This window comes from Suricata suricatta, chromosome X, assembly GCF_006229205.1.
Source record: "Suricata suricatta isolate VVHF042 chromosome X, meerkat_22Aug2017_6uvM2_HiC, whole genome shotgun sequence".
NCBI lineage: Eukaryota > Metazoa > Chordata > Mammalia > Carnivora > Herpestidae > Suricata > Suricata suricatta.
Window position 1 is genome coordinate 61,201,474 of NC_043717.1, and position 27,676 is coordinate 61,229,149.

A 27,676-nucleotide genomic window follows, 5' to 3' on the forward strand; every position below is an offset into this window, starting at 1 on the left:
ATGAACAGATAGATTTGAGCATTTGACTTGTTCTCAGCCTCACCCTGCATGTTAAAGTGTAAAGAAAATTCTTAAGTTGTGTAAGATACTTGGTTTAAAATGGTTTAAAATGTCTAATTTTGAATGTATTTTTACAATAGGTAAAGAGAACGTTTTTCCCAAAGAAAATAACATAGTTCAGAAGGAAAAATAAAAACCATTGCTGCAGTTTTATTTTACAATATGTAAGAAAATCTACAATTTCTTCAAGACAGTCTTGTTAAGGTGATTAACAAATTAATCTTTTACCGTATTTAACAGTTAAACAAAATTAAGTGTTTAAAACATTTTTAAGGCATTTGTAGTTGTTCTATTAGTTATGTGATAAAGCAATTACTCTAAAGTTGATACAGTTCATGGTTTTAAATGTTAAAAATAAGTCCTTATGGCATTTTGATTTATCTCTGTGAACATATGGGTAGTTTATCATGAACTCTCTTCGCCTCTGATGACTTAATTTTGGAGACAGCAAACAATGTGATATTTGAAAAATAAAGTTAAGAGTTTCTAAAAATTTGTAATTTTGTTCATACATAAAGTAATTTTTTCCAATCATTTGATACACAGAAATGGCCCTACTACTGTAGGATTTTTATATGCACGATTCAAATGTTATAGTCTTCTGCCTCCTATACAACTATAGATCTTTAAGGCAAGGAAAGAAATCTTAGTAATCTCCTTATTTAAGGTTAGATTAAGTTGCTTTGCAGGGCAGCTTTCTGAAACTTTAATGATAATCTAATCTTTTGTGCAGAATAGCCTAATTTATTAAGCACTCCTAAATAAAAATGACACAAATATTTTAAAAAATTGACAGATTATTTTGGTTTATATACATAGAATCTTATGTTTGAATGGGAAATGCACCTAGGTAATTGTAAGAAATATGTTTAGTGATAGCATCTGACTTTAGGTTCCTTACTGTCTGGTGATCTTAAATACAGGATACATCACTTGAAGTGGAATAGATTGAATCCTTGCTTTTAAAACTAGCTTGAAGCTAACATGACTTTATTAATCATTAAGGAAAAAAATCAGTTGTACAATTACAAGTAAAGGATATTCTGAAAGGAACAATTTGCTAAATGTTTGTATGTGATTGATCTTATCTCTACCATATATAGGAAACAATCATGTTTCATGAGTCCTCAAAACTATGTGACAAGAGAATGTAGTAGAGTGAGGCCAGAAGTCCTTACTGGCTAAAAGAACTCCAGGGAAACTGGGATAGAACATTTTACATTATAAGTAGAACCCCGGGAGCCAGAGGTGAAACACAAGTTTATCTGCAGAGCTCCGCTGCAGGGATGATCTGGGTCTGGAAGAAATGGATGAGAGCCACTGGATGAAATTCACTAATACTAGACATCTGAGTCCTCTAGTAATGTATAAATATCCGAACTATTGTCTGTTGTCATCTTTCTTCTTCTTTTTCTTCTTTTATAACCTACATTTTAACTGGAACATCAGTGCTACAGTTTTGTTCTTTTGCTTGCTTCTATCATTTCCCCTGTGGCTTCTCACCCTTATTGTGTCTTATCCTCCAATATCTTTGATTTATTTCATTTCACTTAGCACTTCTTTTACATATGCTTTTCACATAAAGCATCTAATCTCTAATCAAGGTTTGGGTTTGTTTTCTTTTCTTTTGTAATGATATTTGCATACCTGGTTCTGAAGGCATGCTTTCCATTGCATTTTTTTTTCTCAGAAAAACTGACTTTGGCCTAAGTGTATTTAAACTATTTTAAAACCATTTCTTTTACAGAGATTTGTGAATGAACTTTGCTGAGTATGGATTCAGGTGGTGGAAGTCTTGGATTGCACACATCAGACTGTAGAATGGCCCATACCATGATTATGCAGGATTTTGGTAAAGCATTTTCTTAGTTGTATTTTTTCTTTATTAAAATCAGTTTTTAATAGCAAAACTATGTTGAAGAAGAACAACTATGAAAAGTTGTTCTTTTGCTAGGAAAATCCATTTGTAGGGCTCATTTTCTTTAGGTAAAGCTATGTGTCAGTAGTCTACTTAAAATCATCCTTAAAATTTTGTGGGAAGGCTGAGGTAAGGAAACCTGGAATATAGTAGTAATATGGCATGGACAATGAAAAAATTCAGCTTACATAATTAACCACATAAGTTCTTGAATATAGGAAATACTAAATTGTTTTTCTAAAATACATTTTAAGTTGCTTTGTTAATAAAACTTTAGTCATTTCAAAGAAGTTAGATCCTTATATAGTGATAAAAGAAAATAATGGATTAGGTGATTAATTATATTTTGATGCAATAGCTTCGGAAAGTTGTTTATTATCTAATAGCAGTACCTTTTTTTTTAAAAAAAAAGAAAGGATTCTCTGCTTTTATGGTCAAGTTTTTCAGTACCTCTTAACAGTAGTTATTTTCATAAAGATGTTAAAACTGCAACAGTAAACAAAGAAACTGAATTTGGGAAGGTTCAGTCTGAATTATAGAAGAGATTGAGGTATCTGAAATATTAGAGGCAGGGATAGGGTGGTAAGTATTGAAGAAAAGTGGAGTGAGAGTAGAAAAAACAAATAGTAAATTGGGATAAACAAAAAACACAAGGTATTGTGGAATTGTCAAAGAAGATATTAGGGATGGAGGATTACAACCAGTGATACTTTTCTCAAATAAGACAATGTTACTACTGTTTTCACATTAATGTGGTTGAATATGTTATTTTGTCCCCTGTTGTAAAGCCTACAGTGACAACAATCAGAAGAACCGGATTCTAGTCTTGGTAGTCCTATTAACTATCTGTGTAAACTTGGGCAAATTACTTAATTCAGATTTGTGAGGGGATTGGACTAGATAACATTTAAGGTCCTCTCCAGTTCTATGACACTTCTGTCTGATGAATAAAGATGTGGTGCACAAATCAAGACTGAATATGGTGGAGATCAAGAAGACTATGTAGTTAATTGATGAAGTGGAAAGCAATCAGTGATTTATTCTGCTAAATGAATCAGAAGTCAATTGTATTGATTATGAATGACTTAGAAGTAATTTGGGGTGAAAAAAGTACAGAAGTAAATTTTTCAAGAAGGACAAAGAATTCAAGAGTAAAGTTTTCACAACAAATATGAATTCTTTGCTTGGAGGTAGTTTTTAAAATACTGGAACACTTGCATGTCAGTATAGTAAATAAGTTTTGATTGAAATGTCACCTTTAGTTTTTTGCCTTTTAAAAATATGATATCTTATGGGGTGCCTGGGTGGCTCAGTCAGTTAAGTGTCTGACTTCAGCTCAAGTCATGATCTCATAGTCCATGAGTTTGAGACCTGCATCAGGCTCTGTGCTGACTGCTGGGAGCCTGGAGCCTGGAATCCACTTCAGATTCTGTCTACCCCTCTCTCTGCCCCTCCCCCACTTGCACTCTGTCTCGTTCTCTCTCTCTCTCTCTCAAAAATAAACATTAAAAAAATTAAAAATAAGATATCTTAGAAATGGAAAAATATATAGTATTTTCTCCATATGATACAGAATTTAACATCCCCTGTACCATTTGGTGACCTGCCAGACCTCCTTTACTCCTGAAAAAGTTGCCTTTTCGCAAGTAAAGCCTGATTCCTATCAAAGACTGAAAAAATATCCATTTAGTGCTGGTGAATATTTCCTTGATGCTCCTCTTACCTTCTTTTTCCCTCTTCCTCTTCAGTGTTTTAAGGTTTAATCAATCCGTCATTACATCTAATACTTCCTTTGAGTTGCTAGGAAAGTAAAGCATGCATATTGAAATACATTATGTACATCCTTTTTTCTTTTTTAAATTGAGATAATAATTCATATACCATAAAATCCACCCATTTGAAAGAATACAATTCAGTGGTTTTCTTATACTCAAGAGTTGTCCAAACATCACCACTACCTAATTTTAGAACATTTTGTCATTGGAAAAATAAAACCTAATACTAGCAGTCACCCCCTATCCTGCTCCAGACCTAGGCAACCACTAATATTTCTATGGATTTACCTATTCTAGACATTTTGTATAACTGGAAGCATATCGTATGTGGCCTTTTGTGTCTGGCTTTTTTCACTTAGCCTAGTTTTTCAAGTTTCATCCATGTTGTAGCCTGTATCAGTTTCTCTTTAAATTTCTGCTAACATAGAAACTATGCCAATATATTTACACACATCCCCTAGGCAACTGCTAATCTGTTGTCTATCTCTATAATTTTGAGAATGTTACATTAATGATTCCATTTATACATTATATAGTATCATAACTTTTAGTAATTGGCTTTAATTTTCTGGAGATTCATTCAGGTGTTGAATGTATCAATAGTCTGTCCTTTTTTTTTTTTTTTTTTGCTGAGTAGAATTCCATGGTAGAGATGTGCCAGATTTGGTTTTACCAACCATTTATCTGCTGGAAGTACAGTTGGGTTGTCTTCAGGTTTTTTTTTTGCTGCTATGTGTAATAGCTACAATGACCTGTTATGGTTTTTTATCTACAGTTTTTTGTATAAAAATATGTTTTAATATCTTTGGGGAAAATGCCCCAAAGTGTAAGTGTTCGGTTGAATGGTAAATACATGTTCAGTTCTTTAAGAAACTACCAAATATTTTTCAGAGTGGTTGCTACCATTTTACATTTCTGCCAGCAGTGTATGAGAGATCATTTCTTTGTATTCTCACCAACCTGTGGTGTTATTGTTCATTTATTAGCTGTTCTAATGTAGTAATATCTCATTGTGGCTTTTATGTTTTACTCGAAAATAAAGTTCATTATTTTTAAGCTCTTTTTTATTTTTATTTTTTTGGGTGTTTTTATTTATTTTTGAGAGGGAGAGAGAGAGACAGTGTGAAGAGGCGAGAGTCAGAGAGAGAGGGAGACACAGAATCCAAAGACAGGCTCCAGGCTCTGAGCCAGCTGTCAGCACAGAGCCCGATGCGGGGCTGGAACCCATGAACCATGAGATCATGACCTGAGCCGAAGTCGGATGCTTAACCTACTGAGTCACCCAGGCGCCCCTATTTTTAAGCTCTTAATTTAGATTTTACTAACATTGCTTTCACTTACCTCCACCCCAATTCCTGGTTGGTGATGTTTTGTGTTTTTGTTTTTTCTTTGTTTATATAAGCTCTACACCCAATGTGGGGCTTGAACTCACAACCCCAAGATTAAGAGTCACTTGCTTTGCCAACTGAGCCAGACAGATGCCCCTGGTGATGGGTTTTATTGCAGTTAAATGGTCAGTGATTTTTTAAGATGATAATTTGGCAAGGACTATTTCAATATTTTGAAAATGTTTTATGTCATCTGATATATTAAATATATTGTAGTGCTTTTAATTAATAAAGTAACTACTTTTTTGATAATTGTGTTATAGTGGCTGGAATGGCTGGTACTGCGCATATCGATGGAGACCATATTGTTGTTTCAGTTCCTGAGGCTGTATTAGTTTCTGATGTTGTCACAGATGATGGGATAACTCTTGATCATGGCCTTGCAGCTGAAGTTGTTCACGGGCCTGATATCATCACTGAGACTGATGTAGTAACAGAAGGGGTAATTGTTCCTGAAGCTGTACTTGAAGCTGATGTTGCTATTGAAGAAGATTTAGAGGAAGATGATAGTGATCATATCTTGACTTCTGAACTAATTACAGAAACCGTTAGAGTACCTGAGCAGGTTTTTGTAGCTGACCTTGTTACTGGTCCTGATGGACACTTAGAACATGTGGTCCAAGATTGTGTTTCAGGAGTTGACTCTCCCACAATGGTATCAGAGGAGGTTCTTGTAACTAATTCAGATACAGAAACTGTGATTCAAGCAGCTGGTGGTGTTCCTGGTTCTTCAGTTACTATTAAAACCGAAGATGATGATGATGATGATGATGATGATGATGATGATGATGATGATGTCAAGAGTACTTCTGAAGACTACTTAATGATATCTTGTAAGTGAAACAAAAGTACATAATTACTTGGGGGATTGATATATATATATACATATATATGTATGTATATGTATATGTGTGTATATATATATATATCTATATATATATATATAGATATATCATGGAAAGGTTTTCTGGGATGGGAGATCTATTTAGTAAAAGACACAAGGATAATCTTTTTGCAAAATATTTTTTTCAAAGCTCTGTTTTTGAGATGCTTTTTGAGCTTGCTCATATTTTTAATTTACTCAATGAAAGTTCATTCCACAATTAGGTAAATTAATGTAATTTATTAATGTCATAGAGCAGAAAGGAAGGTTCAACAAGAATATTAACTGATAAAATTTTTAATGGTGAATATGTACATTTCAAAATGGGAAGTTTATTTTATGCAGCCACTGTTTGCTTTTTAATGTGATAGGTACTAGAGTTGTCAGTGGAATTTTGATTAGGAATTTAAGTATAACATATTAAGATATGTGTAATTAATTTTTTATCAAATACTTGAAAAGGAAATCTTAAATTCACATTATGTTCTGCAATTCTCCCTGTGTTTATTTTATGTTTGTCTAAATATTTGTGTGTATATTCTGTGTGAAAAATACTTTAATGTATTTATTTCAGATTGCTTTATGATGTCTTTAAGACATTCTTTCTGAAGGCAGAAGATAGAAATATCTTGCTCTCATTTTAAGTGGTGGGTTTGCCAGAACAGCAACAGTAATAAAAATCTCATGACAAGTTATTGATGGAGCTTGAGGGAGAAGTGGGTCTGTTCTATATAAAATTTGAAGGGATCATGCTGGAATAATAAAAATTAGATAAACTTCACTTTTTCATGGTGGATTTTTCCTTTCTTTTTAAAATAAAAAAGGATTGGTTGGGAAGTGCATCAACAGGTAATGTGTATGTGTGTATAAAGTGATTGTTATATGTATCAGCGAATTTAAAACTAAAAACAAATTATATTTAATTTGTAAATATGATTTTGAAGCATAGCATGTTAACTTTTTCTCTCTACAACCAATTTTGAAGGTGAATATTTACATTGTTTTTAAGGGAATGATTTAAGCCACTAAAAGACTGTGCAGATTGTTATTACCTCTTTTTAAACTGATGTCCATTACTAAGGCGATTCCATATTTATATCTTAACCTGATGTTAAAAACACACACCAACTATGGTTATGATTATATAAAATGGTGTGACAAAAGTTGGTAGGCTTTCTGGCACCAAAATAATATTGTGCCTTTAAAAGAGTACTTGTCAGTGTCCCTGGGTGGCTCAGTCAGTTAAGTGCCTGACTCTTGATTTTGACTCAAGTCATGATCTCACATTTCATAGGATCAAGTTCCATGTTGGGCTCTGAACCAGCACAGAGTCTGCTTAGGATACTCTGTCTCTCTCTCTGTCTCTCTCTCTGTCTCTCTCTCTCTCTCTCTTTCTTTCTGCCCCTCCACCGCTCTCTTTCTCTCTGTCTCTCCAAATAAATAAACATTTTAAAAAAGAGTACTTGTCAAGTCAAACTCTTTGATATTAGTTTAAAATTTAGACATTATATGTTTTGTGAATTGTCACACCTTAACATATCTTTTATGATTTGATTCTGCAAAAGGTTTTTTTTAAAGAGTTTCTAAGAATATTTAATTCACTGTCTTTATCTTTATATTGCCATATATGTCAAAAGCAAAGGACTTCTATCTTTCTACTCTAATAGGAATAAACTGAAGATTATAAAGAATTTTGTATTGCTCAAATACTGGGAGTGCTGTGAGATTATTTTAAGGGAATAGTAGGCTGAAAATTAATTAACTCTTTAATCATTAGTAAAGACAGCAACAAAAACAAAAAAAAACTTAAGCAGTTTTTATTGTGGAAAATGTAATATACAAAAATTAAATATTTTTTATATCACCCATTTTCCAACCACATAGATCTTTGACCATTTTTATGATTGTTATACTCAAATTGGAACTAATTACTTTTTCTTACCATTTCCACTCATTGTATTTTATTCTCATTTGGTTCCGTTTTCTACTTTTTTCTCTTCATCTCTTAATCTTCACTTCATTTTCTTTACCTCTGTTTCTCCTGACCATTGAATCTTATAGGAGTGAAGAGAATAAATTGCCTTGAGGCCTCGATGTTAATTTAAAAAGTCCTCTTTGTTTTTCTTTCCAAGATAGAGATTTTCAAAATATCTAAGGGATAACGTTGAGGATTTAAAACAAACCTTTGTCTTATTCCTGAGTCCCTTACTATTCCTATAAAGAACTTTTTACCATAACTAAGTTTTAGAGCTAGGAAATTTGTTTTCTCTCATATCTGAGGTACATATGAACTTTTTCCCCTTTCAGGCCAAACGTCACAAATTATTTATCTTAGCAGATGGTTAGGCTCTCCCACTTGTGCTAAGTAACCTGTAAAGTAATTTAGAGTAACCATATCTATCTAAAATTATCCTAGGTGTGCTTTTTAAAAATAACTAACATCCAGAAAATATTTATAAAAGCTTTACTGGAAGAGGGAAGCTCCATTAAATAATGAACCAATATAATGCCTTCAAATTATCTTTTACCTATAAAATCAGTTTACAATAAACTTTGGATTGTGAGTAATTTATTTCCTGAGTGTTACACAAGATGAGCAAACATTTCCAATAAATTTTAACTTGATAAACAACCAGTGTCTTGCAATATGAGTAGTACGTGATGGTGAACATCACATAATCACATATGAGCCAATGGTTCTTGAAATTCGCTTTGATATATGATTACTTTGGATTAGAAGCATATTTCTGGCACAAATTATGATCCCAAACCAAGGTTTTACTGTATATTTCTTTAGGGAACACAGTCTTGTAAAAAGCAAAATGTCTTGGTACAGTCATTATGGGAGATGTCATCAAACCTCACCAGTTTCAAGGGTAATGAAGAAAAGTTAACACCTTTGCATTTTTTTTAACATAGCAACTTTATTGAGATATGATTTACATGCCATAAAATTCACCATTTACGGTGTGCAGTGGGTTTTAGTATATTCCACAGCATTGTATAAACATCACCACAATCGATTTTAGAATTTTTTCTTCACTCCAAAAGGAAACCCCATACCCTTTAGCTGTCACCCCTCTGCCATATACCACTCCCCCTACTCTGGCAACCACTAATCCCATTTCTGTCTCTATAAATTTGCCTGTTCTTAACATTTCATGTAAAGGGAGTCATGTAATTTGTGGCCTTTTGTGTCTGACTTCTTTCATTTAGCATAATCTTTCAAGGATCATTCATATTGTAGCATGTGTCAGTACTTCATTCCTTTTCATTACTAATATTTAATTACAAGGATAAACATTTTATTTATCCATTGGTTGATAGACATGGTATTTCTACTTTTTGGTTATTATGAATAATGCTGCTATGAAGATTCATGTGCAAGATTTCGTGCAGACATGCTCTCTGATTTCTTGGGTATACACTTGGGAGTGGAACACCTTTGTAATCTAAATGTTATAGTAACTTTTGTTTGTTTTCGTGCTGTGAAATACAGATTCTTTACATATTCCCTGACATCATCTCTGTAGTACATCGATATACTCTATACTGATAATAACATATGCACAATATAATTTTTGTAGATGTAACATAAAAGGGGTGCAGTAAAAAGCCTACTTAGTTTTTAAAAAGAATGGTATATTGAATTTTTCATCAAATTGTGCTATTGAGCTATATAAAAGTACATCAAACATTAGCAAACTTGCCAACAATGCATCTTGCTGTTTTATGTTATATTTAACAACAGTAGAATTTTGTGATGCGTATATAACTTGCTATTACTGCCTGGAATGCCCTGTGGGTTAAGAAACAACACTATGGGACTCAGATATTGCAGGCCTTACAAGCAAAAAGGTTAAGCCTTAATTTGGGGTATTTTTAGTATTATTTGCATTAAGAGTCTTTGAGGATCCATTTCTAAAATCACTTGATCTCCCATGAAGTCTTTGTTACTTTTGTACTTTCTATAACAAAGAATATAGAATAAATCTTGGTGAAGTTGATGGCTTATTTCTTAAAACTACACACTAACATTTTAATAACTTTATCATTTTCTATAGTCTTAAAATTCAAAACAAGTTTGGTTACTCCATACATTTCAGAATTGTTCATTCTGAGGAATTTAAGTCGAAAATAATGGATACGTTAAATCATGGATGACCTTAGGGTATAAATGGAATCAGGATAGCAACAGTTATTATTTCGATACTTAAAACTTATGGTAAAAAACTACTGAGAAGTGACCAAAAAATGTATATTTCATTTTATGAGCCTCAATTTCATGAATTATAGTTTTAATTCAATTTGTCCTGGAAGTAACTATGATCACTTTAAACCATTCAATGATAATGAATGTATTTATTAAATGAGTATTTATTAAATGAGAGTATTTTCAGTATTTCATTAATTTGCTATAAGTTATTCCAACTTAAGAAATTCATATTTTGGACCCTTTTTGAGGTTTTTGTATATCCTCTGTCTTTATTTTCAAGAATGAGAAAAAATTTCCTGAAAACTTAACTTGCCTCTTTTAATTTTTTTCTGTGATGTCACTGTTTTACTCAACATATTTTAAAAGAAAAGCTATTAAATTGATAATATCAGATACTTCATCTTTTTTTTCTTTCATTTTAATTTCTCCCATAAAAAATTGCCAGAAAATGCAGTAATAGAATTAGGGGCTATGTTGGAATGAAAATATTTAGTCTATTTATTTTGATCACTTAGGTCCTTTCTTTCATAGACAAACTTTTTGAAGTCTTAAATAGTATAGAATAATTTATATTTAATCACAAAGTTAAAGTAGCTTTGCATTGTAAAAAGAATTCCTGAAATTTGTTTTCCACCATTTTGAAAGGCCAAATGAATATTTTTTTAAAATTTGTATGTATCAAATTTAAATGGAGGTAAGGGACATCTAGACTTTGACCCATTTAAATCTTCTTAAAATTCATTTATTATTTTAGTTTATTTTTTTAAATAATATTTATTTATTTTCGAGAGACAGAGAGAGATAGAGCATGAGTGGGGGTGGGACAGAGAGAGAGGGAGACACAGAATCTGAAGCAGGCTTCAGGCTCTGCGCTGTCAGCACAGAGCCCGTCGTGGGGCTTGAACTCACGGACCTTGAGATCATGACTTGAGCCGAAGTCAGACTTTTACTGACTGAGCCACGCAGGTGCCCCAAAATTCATTTTTTATGAGTATTGAATTAATAATTTTTATGTCAGTTTATTCCTTTTTCAGTAGTTCTGGAATTGTTTAGATATACTCACAGGCTTTAGGATTTTATGTTTCATATATGATGCTATGATATACATAATAAGAAGGAGCAGATTTTCAATTAGATTACATATAAGTTTTAATAAGTATAGCATTGAAATAAAAATTAGGCATATAATATTTGAGGGAATGTATGTTTAATATTTATGGATAAAGTACAAAGTTTATTAATATATGCTTATTGCATGTTTGTGCATAGCATTTATGTGAAAATAAGTGTTATTCTTAAAAACAATCAAAACTTTGTGTAGTTAAAATGTAAGTAATACTGTCAAATATTGTTGCTTTACTTTTCTGTATAATTTTGAAGTCTAACATATGTTAGTAAATATAGAAGTATACAAAATTTCTGGTTTGAACTTGTCTTCCATTGACTCAACAGAAATTAAGAGTACTAAGATACTGCTTTTATAATTTCTGAAAAGCCCTTTGTATAAAATCATCATTCAGGTGCTGTTTCTTCTTTTTTTAGTCCTAAATTTCATATGCTGATTGGTTTTAGAAATATTGCTATTTAGTTTGGGAATTGTTTATGTGAGCTTATTTTTTGAGTACTACGTATTTTATGTTTTGATTTTTTTCTGTTATTTATTCTGGTGTTAGGATTTAACTTAAAATATTGAATGTAATGGATGATTATTTAATCATTCCCAAACTATCTTAATTAAGGCTCTATGGTTATTAAATATTTCATATATATAATTAAAATCTCTGGATAAGTTTTTTTGTAGTTACAATCGTTTAGTATATCTGATGTTGTATTTTTTTTTCACAAAACATACCACGTTCAGTAGTTGCATAATAGGTCATGAAGTGAATACAGTGGATAGAAGATGAACACATTTCATGTTGCTCTTATGACATCCACTAAATGTCAGTTGTACTTTTTGACTAAAATAGTTTCTTCTTTATATTTTACAGTGGATGATGTTGGGGAAAAATTAGAGCATATGGGGAGCACACCATTAAAACTTGGCGGTGATGGTTCACAGGAAGATGTTAAAGAAGATGGATTTGGTTCAGAAGTAATAAAAGTGTATATATTTAAAGCTGAGGCTGAAGATGATGTTGAAATAGGTATAAAGACTATTTTTAATTTGTTGCTATAATAGTTATGAATTAAAACTTATTCTTTTCTGGTGACTATTCTAAAATTGTCTTTAAAGTGCAGATTTTCTTTTTTCTTTTCTTTTTGAGAGAGAGGCACAGAATGCGAGTGAGGGAGGGACACAGAGAGAGGGAGACACAGAATCCGAAGTAAGTTCAAGGCTCTGAGCTGTCAACACAGAGCCTGGGTCTCAAACCCATGAGCTGTGAGATCATGACCTGAGCCAAAGTCGTCGGCTTAACGACTGAGCCACCCAGGCACCCCAGTGTAGATTATTACATAGGCTACATTGGGACGGAATGATAAAAAATTGTATTGGAATAAGCAGGAATGCAGAATATATCATTCTTGGATTCTTTTAACAGAAGTAGAATGCTATGGTTGGGATTATCAGAACAAATGAGTGGAGAGGTTTTGATTTAGAGGAGGACGTTATAATAAGTATTTAAGGGCAGGCTTAGAGGCAGGCTGCTTGGATTTTAATCCTAGTTCTGCCATTTAGCTGAGTAGTTATTGGTGAGTTACTTAACCTTCTCCTGCCTCAGTTTCCTCATCTATGAAATGGCCATGATGATAGTAACTACCTCGTAGGGCTTTTGTGGGGATTAAATGGGCAAAATATGTATTAAAAACTTCTATAGTGCTTGGCATATAAGTGTGATGTAAATGTTAACATTTGTTGTTGTTTCTCAGTGGTTACTGAACATTTAGAGTGTAATTTACAAGAACACTCTCTTGACACTTAGAAATTTATATTGGAATATTTTGGGGAATATTTTTCTAAAGAAAAATATTTCTTATATATCTTCCTTATTAATTTAGAGGATTATTTCATGATATTTCTCTATATTGATATGTGATTTAATTTTTAAGGTGGAACAGAAATTGTCACAGAGAGTGAGTACACCAATGGACATTCTGTAGCTGGAGTGCTTGACCAGAGCCGAATGCAGCGGGAGAAGATGGTTTACATGGCAGTTAAAGATTCTTCTCAAGAAGAAGATGATATTAGTAAGAAAAAGGGGCACTGCAGTGACTTACCAGTACCCATCATGTGTTCTTTTAAAAAAAATAAGCAATCTCAGAGATACAAGCGCTATATAGGAACATAGTTCAATAAAATAAGTCAGACGTTTGCTGTAATTAATTTAAAAGGAAAGGACCTTTTGACCATTCATGTATACATGTATTATTCAAATCAGCAAACATGAAATAATAGGTCTCAGATACTAGAGATACAGAGATACACAACATGCAGTTCCAGACTTCATTAGAGCCCACAGATACATAGGGAATTATTGAGAATCTATTTTGTCTGTGTTATTGTATATGTTGCATGAATATTTAATACTCACAACTCGTCTCTGAGGTAGGTGGTATTATCTTTGTTTTATGGGAGGAAAAATGTGCTCAGGAAAGTTAAGTAATTGCCCAAGATCATTTCAATATTAAGTGAGGAATATAGGATTTCAACTCTTAGCTGTCTAACTCTACTGCCAGTGTTCTTTCCACATGGCAGTGAATACTGTTGGCCTCTCTCTGGATTTAGCAGTGGAAAGGCTACCTGGTTGTTCTCCTTCTGTCACTGAAGGATTAGATGAGTAAGTATTCTTCCAAGTAATTCGGGGTCCCAGGATCTTTACTTATTATGCCTATGATGGTCTCCAAGTAGTTGCTGCTTAAGGTTTCTTGGGGCTGAGTACCATAGGGTGAAAATAACTCCTCAGATTTCCTTTCCTGCCATGCTGCCCATTTCCTTATGAGAGCATGTTACACTCAGCCTACTTTCTTCTCACCTCAGTGTAAGAATGCAGCCCTTCCCTAAGGCTTTTTCTGTCTTCCTGCCATGCTGAGACAAAACTATTTTGTTTTGCCCCAGAAGGGCAAGAGCCTCCACTTCAGTGCATTACCTACATAATACTCGGCTTTTCCTTGACTGCATTCTGACCTCCACACCTCAGATTTCCTTCCCTAGAAGCCGTGGGAAGCTGAATTCCGTCCCCAAACATGAATAATACACCACAGTTGAAAATCTAAAAATAAGTCTACCGGATTTGACTAGAGAATAAAAGTGTTAAATGAAATAATTTCTGTTTGGTCTTTAAATTCTATATTATTATTTTTTACTCATTTGTCAGTAAAGGGGCATGATAAAAGTTGGGAAACTGAAGCTTAGGTTAACTTATGCCAGATTTCCTTGTGTAAGTGGAAAGCTTAGACCAGTGTCTTATTAATTGAAGGAAGGGAAGCTTGGGAGAAGAGGGACACTTTTTCCTCACATTTTTTCCACATTTCTTCCATAGTGAATAGAAGATCCCAATATGTGAATCAAAGGAAAAGGATAAATTCAAGCCGTTTTTACCTAACAGCTTAAATCAAAATAATTATGTCACGTAAAATATACTAAATGACTCTCTAGGTTTATATTTTTTTTATTCCAATACTATGTTTTTAAAAAATGAGTCTGACTTAATGCTTTTATTTCTCAGCAGAGTCTCTGAAAATCTTACTTGTTAAAGGGTGTCCACATATTCATGAGGACCAGCTTATATATACATTAAGTTATTTATATATATGACTTTGATTATTTTTATTTAATTTTTTTCAATTACTAATATTTTTGAGTACTTTTCATTGAATGTACAGACTTGAAATTTAGTTTTAGTATGTGGGGTATCAAGGACCACTTTCTATTATTGATTCTATGGGAATTCTTTGAGTTCTAAAGATCAATCAAGCACAATTATGGACTGCAAGATTTTTTACAAATTTGTATTGCCCAATAGACTATAAAATTAGTCAATATATTTCAAGCACAAATGTTTTATATAATGTAAAAGTCATTTTCATAGGATTGGTTCTAAGAGAAGAATAAGAATTTATTTTTATGTTTATTATTGGGACAGAAACAGAGCATGAGTGGGGGATAGGCAGAGAGAGAGGGAGACACAGAATCTGAAGCAGGCTCCAGGCTCTGAGCTGTCAGCACAGAGCCCGACGCGGGGCTTGAACCCACAGACTGTGAGATCACAACCTTAGCTGAAGTCGGACGCTTAACCGACTGAGCCACTCAGGTGCCCCTATTTATTTTTTAATGTTTGTTTATTTTTGAGAGACAGAGGGTGAGCAGGGGAGGGGCAGAGAGAGAGGGAAACACAGAATCCGAAGTAGGCTCCAGGCTCCGAGCTGTCAGCACTGAGCCCGACGCGGACTCAAACTCACAAACTGCCAGATCATGACCAAGCCAAAGTCGGACGCTCAACCGACTGAGCCACCCAGGCGCCCCAAGAAGAATAAGAGTTTTACTAAATGATTGTCTCCTCGTGGCACTAGTCTCCAAAGTGCCTAATGTAATTTAAAAATTAACCAAATTGAAATCTTGACAGTTGGAAATTTTTAAATTGTTTGGAAATTTTTACCCATTTATTAAATATTTGGGATTATAAACTAGCAATTATTTCTAAAATTTAGGTTGCGCTGAAATAGCAGATGAAGTGTACATGGAAGTCATTGTAGGGGAAGAGGAAGGAACTTCTCTCCCTGAGACTCAGCTTGAGGACTCTGATGTTAATAAAACAATTGTCCCTGTTGTCTGGGCTGCGGCATATGGTAGGACACTGGCATTTTTTCACCTGCTAAGTACCTAACATATCTATTTGATCAGCCTTTAGGTCATTAAATATGCTGTGCAAATGCCCCCCATGAGTTGACTAATATAAAATGTTTTGCTGTGGACTGATTAATCTCTAGTTATGTAAATGATTCTCCTACCATATATCTTGTGTTATTTAAAATGAGCCTTGCTTAATGCATTGTTGTTTTTCAATAGGACTTATTTAAAATCCTACCTGTATAAGTGAGTTCCATAGAAAGTTTTATTTTTCTAAAATAAGAATATCCCTTGAAAATTGATCCTGCCCCCCTTTCAAAAACATATTTCATGTATTAACACCACAAATAAGAATTGGGAGGTTTGAAAAGAAACAGGAATCCAGGTGTGCTCTTCTAGAACGTATCTAATGGAAGGTTAATTTATCAGGTTTTTCTTTCTTTCTATGTAACCTCATTCCTATTTAATTTATAAGATGGTCCAAGTATACTCTTTTCTTTGAAAAATGTTGGTGTTCAAATGCATTATCTTATCTCAATTTTTCCAAAGGTTCATTCATTCAAGTCATTTATTGAGCATCTTCAATTTTGAGTGTATTTGGTAGAAATATCTACTCAATTTTTATTTTAAAGAAGTAAGATTGTTCTAGATTTTAACAGTCCCAAGGATGCTAACAGTAGCCCTTATTTTCAGTGCGTGAAATTATATCTAATCTATGGGAGTGGAAGAACTCAACAACAAAAAAGTTTAATCCATGGAACAGTGGTCAAAGTAAGAGTTTTGTAGATTAAGATGTGATCCACTAGTAATCATTATACTCAGCATATCAGTTTTTAATCAACCTTTTTTTTTAGGAGATGAAAGAAGAGTTTCCAGGAGGTATGAAGATTGTCAAGCATCAGGTGAGAGAGCATTATATGTGAGATGAAAGTTAAGTAGCCAGTTTTATATAGTGGTTGGAAAATAACTAGTCACTGGTTTTTGAGTATAGACACATAGGTTAGACTCTTACTTGCCTGGTCATATCTTATCTGGTTTGTTACACAGGAGTTTTCCTCTTTGGGGAATTGATTAATTTATGTACAAACGTAATGCATGTTATTCTACAAGTGCAGTTCATTTTAAATTTATCTCAAGATACAGATGTTGGACAATTTACAACATGAATCATAAAAGGCTGCTATGGAGAAAATTATCAAATAGAAATGATTTTATTTTATTTTTTACTGTAATGGTGTTTTATTTTTTATTTATTAAAAAAAGTTTAATTTTATTTAAATCCATGTTAGTTAACATATAATGTAATAATGATTTCAGGAGTAGAATTTAGTGATTCATCACTTACATAAAACACCCAGTGCTCCCCCCAAAAAATGCCTTCCGTAATGCCCATTACCCATTTAGTTCATCTTCCACCCATCAGCCCTCTGACAACCCTCAGTTTGTTCTCTGTATTTAAGAGTCTCTTATGGTTTACCTACCTCTCTCATTTTTTCTTATGTTTCCTTCCCTTCCTCTTTGTCCACATGTTTTGTTTCTTAAATTCCACATATGGGTGAAATCACATGATATTTATCCTTCTCTGTCTGACTTATTTTACGTAGTATAATATACTCTAGTTCCATCCATGTTGTTGGAAATGACAAGATTGCATTCTCTTTGACTGCCAAGTAATATTCCATTGTATATGTATACCACATCTTTATCCATTCATCACTCAATGGATATTTGGACTCTTTCCATAATTTGGCTATTGTTGGTAGTGCTGCTATAAACATTGGAGTACATGAGCCCCCTCAAATCAGCATTTTTGTATCCTTTGGACAAACACCTAGTAGTGCAATTGCTGGGACATAGGGCTGTTCTATTTTTAGTTGTTGTTTTTTTTTTTTTTTTGAGGAACTTCCATACTGTTTTTCAGAATGGCTACACCAGTTTGCATTCTCACCAAAGTGTTCCATTTCTCTGCATCCCGGCAAACATCTTTTGTTTCCTGTGTTGTTAATTTTAGCCATTTTGATAAGTGTGAGGTAATACCTCATTGTGGTTTTGATTTGTGTTTCCCTAATGATGAGTGATATTGATCATCTTTTCATGTGTCTGTTAGCCATCTGGATGTCTTCTTTGGAAAAGTGTGTTCATGTCTTTTGCCTATTTCTTCATTGGATTATTTGTTTTTTGGGTGTTGAGTATGATAAGTTCTTTATAGATTTTGGATACTAACCCTTTATCCAATGTGTCATTTGCAAATATTTTCTACCATTCTATCAGTTCCCTTTTCATTTTGTGGATCGTTCCTTTGCTGTGCAGAAGCTTTTTATCTTGATGATGTCCCAATAGTTCACTTTTGCTTTTGTTTTGTTTTCCTTGCCTTCAATGACATGTCTTGTAAGAAGTTGCTGCAGCTGAGGTTAAAATAGAAATTATTTTAAAGTGAAAGTTATCCTTGATACCAACTGCCTGTTAATGTCTCCCTTGGAACAGAACTATTTTCATTTTTTTGTTTTTTTTTTAAGTTTATTGATTTATTTTGAGAGAGAAGGAGAGAATCAGAGAGAGAGGGAGAAAGAGAAAATCCCAAATAAGCTCCACGCTGTCAGTGTAAAGCCTGACACGGGGCTCAAACTCACAGATCGTGAGACCATGACCTGAGCCGAAACCAGGAGATGGACACTTAACTGATTGAGCCACCCAGGCACCCCTAGAACTGTTTTCTTAATTTCTGTGGCAACCAGTAGATGTATATAATTGTTAAATAAAAGCCATGCTTCAGCATCATTTTTCATTTTAGTTATAATACCCTTAATGTAGTTCTATTCCATAGTTAATAGTTCTTTGTATATTCTGAAGCAAGGAGACTTTTTGTCATGATACAATTTCCCGCACTTCTGTTTCTACCTTTAGGAGATATTTGACTCTAAATTTGAATACAGATTTCAAAGGAATTACTGAGAGGCATACATCAGAGCACATAAGCTAAATGGCTTTTCAGAGCTACATTTTTAAACTAAGTTGCATGAGAAAACAAATTTGTGAGAACTGAGATTTTATTAAGTATTTTATTTTGTATACACCTGATGCCACTGAAAGTGTGGTAAATTTCCTGCCACATCGATCTGAATCTTTAAAATCAACCTTAATACTTTTTACATCAAATAAATTATTCTAAAACATATATACAAGAGATATGTTGTTATACATTACCCTTGGTCACCATGACTGTATTGATTCACTAATACATGTATATTTCTTTACTAAATCTCTTAATCAGCCTCATTGGTGAGAGATTGATCTGATGCCAATGTTTTGTTTGGGTCATAAAATTCAGTGTCTCATGTTACATTCACCTTAGTTTATTCCTTTAGGATGAATACATTGAGATATTTTAAATTTCACATGATATTTTATTTAAATTTTTAAAAAATTTTTATGTTTTTTAAATTTTATTTTTGAGAGACAGAGACAGTGCGAGCAGGGGAGGGTTAGAGAGAGAGAGAGGGAGACACAGAATCCGAAGCTGGCTCCAGGCTCTGAGCTAGCGTCAGCGCAGAGCCCCACGCGGGTCTCGAACCCACAAACCGTGAGATCATGACCTGAGCTGAAGCCCGACGCTTACCCGACTGAGCCACCCAGGCACCCACACATGATATTTCAAGTGTTTTCAGGGATGCCTGGGGGGCTCAGTCAGTTGAGCGTCCGACTTCGACTCAGGTCATGATCTCACAGTTCATGAGTTCGAGCCCCACGTCGTGCTGTGTGCTGACAGGTCAGAGCCTGAAGCCTGCTTCAGATTTTGTGTCTCCCTCTCTCTCTGCCCCTCCCCTACTCACACTCTGTCTCTCTGTCTTTCAAAAATAAATAAATGTTACAAAAAAATTTTAAGTGTTTTCAGTTGTGTCTGTGTGTCTGTGTAAGGGTATAAAAGAAAGAATATTGGCATACTTTGTGAAATTTAGTACCACAATTGTAACTTAATGCCATGACATTGCTAGTACTTCATCTAACCCAAACCAAAAAGTATAAATATTATACTTAAATATTATGTAATTACTAGTGTATCATTTTTTTCAGGAAATACCTTGGACTCAACATTAGAAAGCAAAAGTAGTACAGCAGCACAGTATCTTCAAATTTGTGATAGTATTAATACAAATAAAGTACTTAAACAAAAAGCCAAAAAGAGGAGAAGGGGAGAAACCAGGCAATGGCAAACAGGTAAAAATACTAATACTTTACTTTATGAATATTATAATAATTTGAAGTCTAGAAACATTTTTGGGTAAGCAAAGGAAAAGGAGTCCATTGTTATAGTTTAGTCCCACTCCCATATACCTGTTTGCATTTGATATAAATATTTGGGTTTTTTTCAGTGCTTGACACTTAGTAAAACTATGCTTGTATGCTCTTTACCCAAATGTTGTTTGCAAAGAGAATTTTCAGGTTGGTTTCACAATAAAAGGCACTTGTTTCTAGTTTACAACATGTAGATAACATTTTTGACATGTGAATGGTCTATCCTACAGTGAGGCTCATTACTTTTTAATGAGCATTTTATTCTATAGGATTTTATTCTACTAGTATAGTTCTCACATTGTGAATGTCAGCTAATTTTGGCACCTTTGTTGTAAAACCCTTTAAAAAAATCTGGCCAAATGTTACAACTTCCTTTTTTTGTTTTTAATCTAGCTGTTATAATAGGCCCTGATGGACAGCCCCTGACAGTATACCCTTGCCATATTTGCACAAAAAAGTTTAAATCTAGGGGATTCTTGAAGAGACACATGAAGAATCATCCTGATCATTTGATGCGAAAAAAATACCAGTGTACAGATTGTGACTTCACAACTAACAAGAAAGTGAGTTTCCATAACCACTTGGAAAGTCATAAGCTTATAAACAAAGTTGATAAAACCCATGAATTTACAGAATACACACGAAGATACAGAGAGGCTAGTCCACTGAGTTCAAATAAACTTATATTGAGAGACAAGGAGCCGAAGATGCACAAATGCAAATACTGTGACTATGAAACTGCAGAACAAGGACTGTTAAACAGACATTTACTGGCTGTTCATAGCAAAAATTTTCCTCATGTTTGTGTTGAGTGTGGTAAGGGCTTTCGACATCCTTCTGAACTCAAGAAACATATGAGAACCCATACTGGTGAGAAGCCATATCAGTGTCAGTATTGTGTCTTCAGATGTGCAGATCAGTCAAATCTGAAAACTCACATTAAGTCTAAGCATGGTAATAATTTGCCATACAAATGTGAGCATTGTCCTCAAGCATTTGGTGATGAGAGGGAGCTCCAGCGCCATCTGGATTTGTTTCAAGGACATAAGACACACCAGTGTCCTCATTGTGACCATAAGAGCACCAACTCAAGTGACCTTAAGCGGCACATCATATCTGTCCATACTAAGGATTTTCCTCACAAATGTGAGGTCTGTGAAAAAGGTTTCCATCGTCCTTCTGAGCTCAAAAAGCATAGTGATATCCATAAGGGTAGGAAGATTCATCAGTGTAGGCACTGTGACTTTAAAACATCAGATCCATTTATTCTTAGTGGTCATATCCTTTCAGTTCATACCAAGGATCAGTCACTGAAATGTAAAAGGTGCAAGAGAGGGTTCAGGCAACAAAATGAACTCAAAAAACATATGAAGACCCACACTGGAAGGAAGATTTACCAATGTGAGTATTGTGAATACAGCACTACAGATGCATCGGGCTTTAAACGACATGTGATATCAATACATACAAAAGACTATCCACACAGGTGTGAATTCTGCAAGAAGGGATTCCGAAGACCATCAGAAAAAAATCAGCATATTATGAGGCACCACAAGGAGGCTATTATGTAATAATAACAATATAAAGAAGGAAGCTATTTAGAAAATATGATATGCTACATGGGAGGAAAATTTCATGAACTGTTTCATCCAGTTCCAAAGCTTGATAGTAAATCATAACTTTACATTCTTTGTATTAAAGATTTTGAAGTATTTGAAATGACAGGGGATCTTATACCCTTTTGAAAATTACTAAAAGAACTTAAGAAGCACCATAGAATGGTTGCAGAAAAACTCTTAAGTGTCTATTTAATAGTATTATATGCATAAACTACAGAAGGGAAGAGCAAAGACAATGACTTTATTTAGCTGATCATACTAAAGACTAATGTTTCTGAAAATATCATACATAATTGTGGTAAGCAAGCCTCACTTTTATGTGATTTTAGAAATCAAGTGGGGAAATAGAATTTAGTCATCCATCAGTCACTGAGTCATTGAGCCCTTTTTATAGTACCTGAAAATTGAATTCCAGAAATGGCAAAAGTTTTATGTATTCATTAAAGGAAACTCCACTGGAAAACAGCTTATATTAGTTCAGTACTATTAAAAAAAGAATTTCAGAGCTGCTAAGATTTTACCATAGGATAGGGATAGGAAGTTTAAAAGATAGCATTCTTTCCAGAAGTCTAAGGTGAATTTTAGGATTAAAGTTCCCTTTTTTCTGATGTTGAAGTTGATTTTTCAGTATGGCATATATGAGAAAGTATATTTGAGTCAAATGTGGCTTTCTAAAACAGATGCAACAGTAGTGTTGCAAATAATGTTAGCACTATATTTCTTAATGATCTAAAGTTTAAACTGAGAGAACACAGTTTTCTTAAATACTATGTTTATAAGTTTCTTTTTAAGGCAGTCTTAGCAAGTATGATTGTTTTAGTCTTACTTGCTCTAATGTTCAAAGGTGCAATTTTATGCCATTATTGGAAATTTTGATTTTTAAAATCTATATACCACATTAACGTGCATTTTCAATATGAGGCAGTATATATGCAGTATTTAACAAAACACTATGCTGCCAATAGAGTTTGGAGGTGGATATTCAGTTTACAGTGTGTAAATTTAAAATATACATTCCTTTAACAACGCTTTGTGTTAGCATGCTGCAAATTAAAATGGCGCTTAATATAAAAAGCTGGTTTAGGGAAATTTAATAAAAATCCTGTTCATAAATGTAATGCATATGTGTACTTTTAAGTTATAGTTGCTTCATGTTTACACTCAGCTGTTCAGCATAACTAAAATGTAATTTTACTTTATGCTATATTGTGGCTTTGTGTTTTAAATAATGTTCACCTTTCTGTTTTTGCACCAGATAAGAATCTGTTCCTTGAGAATAAATTTTTTATCTTTCTTAACATCAGAATATTAAATTTGGAAAATCTAAAATAGTGTGTTATGTGGCTGTAAATGATGTACACGCTGTAAAATAAGATTGTCATTGTTATGTGGGATTATTATTTCTAAATGTTACTCATTGACAGGAGCATACAATAAAAAGCATTTATTGCATTTCAAGGCTTTATGGATTTATTTAAAGTATGTTGTAATGTTCACTCTTTATTGAAAGACTTTTTACTTAAAATTGTTCTTAGGTAACTGGGTCCACAATTTAATGTCTAATAGATTTTGTGCATTAACAACAATATGAGCTAGGAATTTAGACATTTATGATGACTATGGCATGATTATTCTTTAAAAATGTATATTTCTGCTAAAACCATGATGAAATGCTATAAAGGTGTTCATTTTAAGATTTGAGATTAGAAAAATATGTGGAAATTCCTAACCTGCTTAAGTACCCCAATCCTGAGAAAATAATCTAATTATGTTCCAAATAGACCAATATACATTCAAAAGGAAAAGTATTAAATCAAGTATTTGAAAAAGATTTCTGCAAATGAGCTGCAAAATAACCTTCTATATTCAAAGCAGTCAACATTCAATAGAATTTATGTACCTAGATATAGAGCCCTATTGCTGAAAACTGTCAGTTGGGTTAATTATGTTTTAATGATCACTAACAGAAAAAGAAGTGTTTTAGCCATTACATGTTAAACCAGTGCTTTTTAAGCTTTAATGTCTATGGGGTTCACCAAGGGATTTTGTTAAAATATATGTTCTGATTCAGTAGGTGTGGGATGGGGCATACAATTCTGCATTTCTAGTAAGCTTTCATGCATAACCACCATAGGATTAATAATGTATTAAACAAAATCCCTCAGTGTAATTCTGGTATGCTTTGGCAAATTTGTTTAAATAGATAGCGATGTGTGAGTTGATAAAGACAATCCGTACTGAAGACATGGCTTTTGAGCTGAGACGTGTGACAAAAAAGAACGAGTCATATGAAGACCTTGTGGAAGAGCATTCAAGGCAGTGAAGCATGAAACTACAAATAACTTGAGACAGAACAAGCTTTGGCAGGACCACAGTGAGGGAGACTGACAAGAAATGAGACCTGTGAGAAATTGAAATGGGAAACCATTAGAGGATTTTATGGGATCAATATATGATTTACATTTTTTAATAGTGGTTTATTGTCATATTGGTTTCCATATAACAACCAGTGCTTCTCCCCACAAGTGCCCCCACCATGAGCATCACCCCCTCCCCGCCCTCCCCCCCTTCAGTACACAGTTCATTTTCAGTATTCAATAGTCTCTCATGATTTGTGTCCCTTACTCTCCCTAGCTCTCTTTGCGCCTTCCCCTCCCCATGGTCCTCTGTTAAGTTTCTCCTGTTAGACCTATGACTGAAAACATATGATATCTGTCCTTCTTTGCCTGACTTATTTCACTTAGCATGACACCCTCGAGGTCCATCCGCTTTGCTACAAATGGCCATATTTCATTCCTCCTCATTGCCATGTAGTACTCCATAGTACTATTAAAAAGAATTTCAGAGCTGCTAAGATTTTACCATAGGATAGGGATAGGAACTTCATGAAGTCCCAATAGTTCATTTTTGTTGATTCCCTTGCCCTTGGGGATGTGTCCAGGAGGAAATTGCTGCAATTGAGATCTAGGAGGCTATTTCCTGCTTTCTCCTCTAGGGTTTTTATGGTTTCCTGTCTCACATTCAGGTCCTTTATCCATTTTGAGTTTGTTTTTGTGAATGGTGTCAGAAAGTGGTCTAATTTCATTTTTCTACATGTTGCTGTCCAGCTCTCCCAACACCACTTGTTGAAGAGGCTGTGTTTTTTCCATTGGATACTCTTTCCTGCTTTGTCAAAGATTAATTGGCCATATACTTGTGGGTCCAGTTCTGGATTTTCTATTCTATTCCATTAGTCCATGTGTCTGTTTTTTTTTTTTTTTTGCCAATACCATACTTTTAAAGATCACTCTGGAGGTTATGTTAGGAACGCATTGTAGAGAAGCTTAAAGAAGCAGAGAGCCATGTGAAGAGGTTATTCCAGTGTTCATAGTTACAGTGTAGCTGGAGAAAAATAGATGCATTTTCATTCTTTCATTTATAAATTGTGTCTAGAAAACTTCAGTCAAGATACAACAGATAAGAATTCAGCCCATGTTACAAACAAGATTGTCTTAAAAAATACATATTTTACCAACCCAGGCCCACCTTAAATGGAAAAACAGATTTCATCTAAAAATGCAAGTCAAAGTACCTTTATAAGAAGGAGAAATAATTTGAGAATTGCTAAAAAGTATTTCTTCCAGAACAGTTCACAGTCATGTGGAGATGGATTTGTCTGATTGCCACTTCTAAATAGCATATATCATGATGGAAAGGAAAGGATTTGAATTGTTACTCAGGTAGGGCTTTCAAATTCAACTCATGTCTCATACAGGACAACCACCAGTTTGGACATTGAACTGCCCTTAAAGGTAAATATGATATATATATGTAGCTTTTACTGCAGGAAATTTTCAACTGTTTGCAAAGTTAGAGTATAAAGAAGCTCTAGATAGCTATCACCAACTTTTACCAAGCTTTAGCAATCATCACTTCATGGACAATTTTGTCTCACTTATATTCTTTCTCACCCTTCCTCTCACCTACCTACCTACCTACCCCTGACTGGTTTAATTTAAGATCGCCTTCTCCCAGTGGTTTAATTTGAACTAAATCTCTGACATCTTTTTAAAAGTTTTGGAAGGAAAATATAGCACAATCCTTAAATATGCCTGCTTCCAGGGGGAAAAATTACTTCTCATGGTGGGGGGGGGCAAAAGAATCATCTTATTCAGATCTTTCTATTCCCCTTGTGAGAATCAAGGAAAATAACCGGCTAGACTTGGGATTCTATTCAATAATGGTCTTGAGATTAATAAGGCTTCATTTAGAGATAATACAGAACTACATTAGAACCCTAGAATATCATTGGATTAGAGAATCTTCCCAACTTTGTTCAGCTCCACCCTGTCCTTCCAAAAGACTTAGCTTTGTAAAGTTGACACTGCTTAAGAAAGGTCTCTTAGGGCCTTGGATCCTAGAACAAGAACTGGATATTGTTCTTTGGAACTTGGAGGCCTCACAGAAGAAATTGTATAATTTGTAGAGTCAATGGTCTAGCTCTAGGTACCCTAAACTAAAAATGTTTTCATATGCCTTGTTCCAGTTGCTATTCCTTTCTATTGAGCATTATCCAAGTAACTATTCCAAAGAGAGTGTTACAACATTTTAAAATCTGGACCAATTGGCAGTATTGAAACTATCCATTTTAACCCATAATGTATATCTCGGTCACCTCCTGAGTCCAAAACCCTGTCATCCTAGATCCAAGCACCACTTAACTATCACAAAATGGGTGAGTTATCATAACCCTTTAGGGAACCATTTCAAAAACCTTATATATTCTCCCATTTTAATAAATTGCTCTGTTTCATCTTGGCACATATGAGCTAGGAGTGTTCAATACTGATTGTGTTAGCATAGCAATTACTGAGGCAAAGCATATGGCAAAGGCTATCCCTTAACATAAAGGATCTCGGAACATAAACTTTAATAACAAAATTATTTTAATGTTATGGGATGGGAAACCAAACATAAAGATTCTGGACTTAATGACATCTCATTTACAAGAGACCAATTCAAGATTACCGGTATTGCCTGGTTATCGTTTTATAACAATTCCAGTGTTCCTTTGTAGACTCAAAAGAAGTTATGTGTTATTTTGTCACTAAATGTTAATGATTTTATTAAGATATGTAATTATTATTACATTCCTTACATTTAAAAGTATTATATTTACTATGTTATGTATTCTAGGATGAGCATGAAATACTTTATATTTTTATTGAAAAAGTACTATGTAAATCCAATAAATTTAATAATGGTGTGTTGTGAGGGCCAGGTACTTTGTAGAGAAGTCTTTTCACAGCTTATTATTTACTTTCAAAAGAATTATGTCTACATGTCATCTCTATATATTACAATAATGGAAATAAGTGAGAATGTTTTTTTTGTTAGGGAGAAACAAACGTATGAAACAATTAGTTATGGAAATTGAAAGACTAAATTTGTAAGCAAAGAAATTCTCATTTAAAGCAGAAACCTGCATCAACAAGAAGTCCAACTATGTTACAGTGTTGTCACTAGTAGTTCACATTAGTTGTTTTTTTTTTTTTAAATAGGGTTTACTTGTTAGTTCTAACATAAACATTCCCATGATAACTTCGTGATGAAAATAAACAGCTAAGCTAAAAATATGTTTCCTGCTAGGACCTCCACAAAGACCATACAGATACTTAACATATTTTTAATGTTTATTTATTTTTGAGAGTGAGTGAGAGAGAGAGAGAGAGAACCAGCAGGGGAGGGACAGAGAGA

At 33.8% G+C, this 27,676-nt stretch overlaps 1 protein-coding gene across 2 annotated transcripts; it reads left to right on the forward strand.

Moving 5' to 3' along the window:
• The first annotated feature begins 166 nt into the window (after positions 1–166).
• ZNF711 (zinc finger protein 711) lies at positions 167–23,392 on the forward strand. 2 transcript variants are annotated; one of them, XM_029930941.1, is made up of 11 exons: positions 167–264; positions 1,164–1,425; positions 1,808–1,912; positions 5,405–5,974; positions 12,232–12,387; positions 13,292–13,429; positions 15,890–16,027; positions 16,722–16,799; positions 16,883–16,930; positions 20,100–20,243; positions 20,715–23,392. In XM_029930941.1, exons 3-11 carry the CDS (start codon positions 1,834–1,836, stop codon positions 21,890–21,892), a joined length of 2,529 nt encoding a protein of 842 aa, XP_029786801.1. In that variant the 5' UTR covers positions 167–264; positions 1,164–1,425; positions 1,808–1,833; the 3' UTR covers positions 21,893–23,392. The 2 variants fall into 2 exon arrangements, with proteins under 2 accessions (XP_029786801.1, XP_029786802.1); XM_029930942.1 differs by lacking the exons at positions 15,890–16,027; positions 16,722–16,799 and having other exon boundaries at positions 1,164–1,420.
• The last annotated feature ends 4,284 nt before the right edge of the window (positions 23,393–27,676 follow it).